The following is a 5,000-nucleotide window of genomic DNA, read 5'->3' on the forward strand; positions in this document are numbered from 1 at the left end:
CAGTGTAACTCTTGACCTCAAGGTGAAACTGGAGTGCCATTGACTTTGTGATCTACATCTTCGACGGGAAGCAGGAGCCGAAGGCTTCCCAAAGGCCCCATCGATTGACCCTCGGCAGGGGGCGTCCTCCTCTTCCTCTTCTTCCTCCTCCTCCTCCTCCACTTCCTCCTCCTCCTTCTGCAGTTTCGGAGACAATCCGGGCAATGATTGCACCTTCTTATCCTATAGTTCGGTGTCGTTGAGGTCGTACTTGGGTTTAATCCTCGAGGAAGAGCCGAGAACGGCGACGACGACGCGCCGTCTGATTATCCTCCCGCTTCCCCCCAACCCCCACCACCACCCCTTACCCTTCTGCTTCGCCTTCTTCGGGAGTTACGGTGAAGTGGGGCTTCGCGTGGCCCTGTAGTAAATTTGGATTTTTGATCGCATCAATTCGGTAGACTGTGCGCGGTAGTGGCTGTCTTCGAGGGCGAGCTCGCGTTCTCCTCCTGGTGGCGGTTTATCGTAGCAGGGTCCTGCTACACCCCCTTCTCAGCCGCCGGACGCCGCCGAAGGCCGCCCCCCCTCCCCCGCGGTGTGTGAATCCCGTGACTTAACAGTAACCAAGAAGCCCCGCCCGGAGTTGAGTACCAGGTCGTAATGCGAGGCATGGAGTCTTAGGTCATGACCTCCAGCCCGAGAACGACCCAACCCTTTTCCGTGACCTCACTGCTCACGCCCCTGGACACATTGGCCTCGACAGTGGACGCGGCCTCGAGTCGAGGGGGATCTAGCCTCGCCTCTGGGATCGTAGCGGCCGCTTCGTCCTCCTCCGTCAACGACTTCGCCAGCGCTGCTGCCGCCATGCAGAACCCTTACGGCGTGAGTCCGATGGCTCACATGGCCCAGTTCGGGCCGCATTCGACTTACCAGTACTGCAATACGGACCTTTCACACTATGCGGCACCAGCTACGGCCAACTGGTACGGAACGTCGTCTACAGACCCACGGTTTGCAAGTAAGTACCCTTCTTTAAAAGAAAAAAAAAAGTACAAAAAAAATCCCATAAAAAAATAAAGAAAAAACTCCTCCAAAATTTTGAAAAAAATAAAATCCGTGCCTCCCCCTCAGAAAGTAGAAAAAATCGTCTACATTGTTTTAAGAAAAATTATCAGTATTTACTTCCTCCACGGAAGTGTTATCCTCCCCACCCCAAAAAAAAATACATAAAATAAAAATAAAAATATCCCATTATATCCACATCATCTGGTGTCCTTTATCAGTATATGCATATCTAATCCTGAGTGATGATCTTACTAGACGATCTTCCTAGGTGATCTTTCTAGGAGGAAGGATCGCGCTAAAAACTAATAGTCTTGAATACACTTGGCACATTTCCGTCTTGTCTAGATCTCAGGCTGTCCTAGAATATTCATAAATCTAGAAATAATAATATCCTTAGCTAATGTTTAGGTTTCCTTGTGTGTGTAGAACGTTTATGTTCTAGAATATTTATAGAACAAGAAGCAATGGTAGCTTTGACGTGTGGAGTAGATCTAAGGGGTTTCCTAAACTAGGAATAGTTAGTTACTATTTCTACGGACCGTTCGCAATTTTTGGTGTGTTTAACTTGTTTCTATAAAGCTAGTTAACCTAGGGTTTACTAGTTCTAACCTTGGTTAGATGCTCAGAAACCTCGGCGAATTTAGATATCATTAAATCTAGTACAAAGATGTTTGGAATGGCTTTGTGTGTGTTTTGGAAATTTAGCGGATCTTAGAATTAGTATTTTGGAGTGTTTTGGGTTTGCGATGGTAGGTTTACGATGGTAGGATTATGATGGCAGGATTACAATGGTGGGTCTGGTAATCTCGTTCTCAAAGAAACCGTTAATGACACCCTTGAGCAAAACTTCCGAACTCGGAGTCAGTGTAACCGTTTCGATTGTAATGCGCAAGCCGAGGGTCCGTGTTCGAGTCCAGTAACTAACAGGAATTTCTATTTGTCCTATATATCCAAACGTTGTTGATGTTCGGTGACTCCTGGTGTGAGCTTCTTTAAACAAAAACTCACACTTTGGTCTTCACAAAATCATGAGTTTGGACAATCGTTATCAGGGTCATAGAACTTGGATTTCCTTTGTGAAAATTTCCATGACTTTTCTTTTTAGGAACTAATAGGATAAATGGTCATGTAGGTAAAAATCCCTAGTGTCAAAATCCCCTGGGGAATTTTTGGGGAAGTTGATAATTAGTAATTACATCCACAATATGTGGTAGGAATCAGCTGCGTGTATTTTTCTAAAATTGATAATAACAGTTTGGTAGTTTTCATTAAGTAAATAAAAAAAGAAAAAAAAAAATACTGAACCATTATGTGATCTGCCAGCCCCAGATTAATTACTTGATTCAACAACACTATTTTTTTTCCCCATCTCGATGTTATTATATATTTGACCATGAAATCCGAAACCAAATGGGAGGAGAGCCAGTGCCGCCCGTGGGTACTTGCTATTGAAAATAAACAAATAAAATAAATAAATAAATAAATGTTGGTCTATTGGAAAAAAAAAAAAAATAGACAATTACCTAAAGCGATTAAGCCCTCTGTGAAGCTCAACCCAGAGTTTCTATCTAAAGATGTGGTATTATTGTGGGATATTGTGGTAGCAAATGGTGGGTAGTATCTGAGTAGAACTATCCATATACAAATTTGCAAGCAGTTGTGAAGCCGAAGACTTCACAAACTGTTCATTAACCCTTCTAAATATCTAATTTAACCCTTCTAGATATCTAATTTACATATCTAGTTGGTTAATCTACCCTAGTAAGAGTACAACCACATTGCAAATTGGGAATAAACTTCGTCAAAAATTTACATGAAACTGTATTTAGAAACTGCATATCCATCCTCTCGATGTATCTCATTTTGTCCTCGGGATGTGGAGTGGAATGGATTTATTATCCACTAAATTTAGTGGATTGAAGTTCATCTCGTCACACGCTAAATTTAGTCTCTGCGGGGTCCCCACTAATTCGCGCGGGAGAGGAACAAGCGGTGTACCCTCGCCGTATATCGATTTCTTCTAGCCTCGCTCTGGTTTCCTTCAATAAGGTCTTCGACATCTCTGTTCCAAAAGGTTTTCCTTCAAGAAAAAAAAAAAAAAAAGTTCAAGAAGGAATTTTGTTATGTGTATACGTACTTTATGGACCATAACCATCGCTTCTGTCCTTCAGGAAGGCAAACGTGATGGAAGAATCTTTCTAGAACTTCTTTCGGGAGGGTGGGACTAAGAACGGTCCTTCTGTTCTTCATAACACCCATGTTCTCCAGCTTCCAGGAACATGAACAGGGAGCTTTGGCAACTAAATCCCTTGGCTTAACAACAAATGTTATCAGGGCCAGCCTTTGACAGACAAATCCTTCATCACCCACTGAGCGAATAAAAAAAATCCCCATTTTGGGAAACTCACAAGAATTGACTAAATCCCTAAAGTGGTGTTAGGGATTAATTGTTCGCTTGTGCTCCCCCACGTCCTCACTCCGATAATCCCCCCTGGCTTTAGCCATTAATACCAGGCAACCACTTTACAGATTTTATTCTGGTTCTAGCACAAAGGAGGGGGGGTATTTGACCCACAAGATGCTCTGGGATTACGCAAGATAGTTTTTGGGATCATTTCAAAGCATTCATAATCATAATCATAATAAATATATAAATAAATAAATGAAAATAAAAAAACCTTGCCTTTTCCAGGATATCTTACTCACTGAATAAAATCTACTGGAATTACATAACCTTGAAAATCCTCTGATGGATGCATATTCCTTCATAAGCATTTATTCGCACATAAGAATGAAGGAGACTGCAAGAGACCATAAGGCCTACACGAGGCAGTTCCATGTTCATTACCACCGCTGAAACTACCACAAAGTTATCCAATCTTTTCTTAAAACAACCGGTAGTTTCAGCGCTCACTAACTACATGGTTACTAAGTCTATTCCATTCGTTAACTACTCAGTTAGGTAAACCATTTCTTGCCTATATCCTTCTTAAATCTAAATTTGTCCAATTTAAATCATTTCCTCGTGATATCGTGACAAAGAAAATAGTTTCCAATTACACTCTGGACAACCATTAATGACTTCTAACAGGCAAAACAATATTCTATACCAAGCTTACGTTAAATGTGGCGGCACACTAGGCAATTCTCGCTAGCATGCTACTTGCTTTTGCTATTTCGTTTGGGTAGAAACGACTTTGGTTACGATCTTTTGTTCTTTCAGATTTTCAAATGACAAATTGCTCTTGTGTCATAGAGTGAGAAACTGAACTTGGGCAAGCGAAACCTAGAACACGAATGTTAGACACATTGTTGAGATCTTCTTACGAAAGTCTAGAATATTGTAACCGCAGTTCCTGATCAAACCGAGTAGCAAAAGCAAGTAGCATGCTATCCTAGTGTGACGCCACCTTTAGAGTAAAGGAGACGAATTTCGATTTTGTCAGTTTATCGCACCAGCATACGAGTAATTCCCGTTAGAGGTAATTTGGTCTATACACGCTCCAGCTCCTTCCATCTCATAATATCAATCGACTTCCGGTTGCCATAGCAACCGCGCCATATCATTAAATGAGTACCGGCACCGATGGAAACAGCTTCTTTCTTTATTACAAGATATATATATTTTTTTTATTTTTTTTTTTTTTTTTTTTTTTTTTTTTTTTTTTAGGGGCCCTTCTTCGACATTCGGCCCTCTCTCTTTCACTCCCTCCACCTCCCTTTCTCTCTCTCTCTCTTTAAATGTGACGAAATGCGGATTTAAGAGAGAGAGATCGCCGCTTGTTGGCTGAGGCCGTTGCAGTCGGCTTAGCCTCTATTCACATACAATGGCCTTACCATATAATCCCAAATATATACATTCATACAAGCATATACATATATATATATATATATATATATATATGTATATACACTATATATATATATACAGTATATATATATATATATATATATAT

The 5,000-nt window shown here is 41.2% G+C and overlaps 1 protein-coding gene across 2 annotated transcripts in view; it reads left to right on the plus strand.

Annotated features, from left to right (window-relative positions):
- The window catches only part of LOC143026429 (thyroid transcription factor 1-like), an 89,010-nt gene that overhangs the window by 685 nt on the left and 83,325 nt on the right, over nt 1–5,000 (plus strand). For both annotated transcript variants that reach the window (XM_076186776.1, XM_076186775.1), the window contains exon 1: nt 1–997. This exon is cut by the window's left edge. In XM_076186776.1, coding sequence (XP_076042891.1) covers nt 664–997 — 334 coding nt within the window. In that variant the 5' untranslated portion in view covers nt 1–663. The remainder of the gene's footprint in view (nt 998–5,000) is intronic.

Source organism: Oratosquilla oratoria, chromosome 6, assembly GCF_046742065.1.
Source record: "Oratosquilla oratoria isolate Oo_2021 chromosome 6, ASM4674206v1, whole genome shotgun sequence".
NCBI lineage: Eukaryota > Metazoa > Arthropoda > Malacostraca > Stomatopoda > Squillidae > Oratosquilla > Oratosquilla oratoria.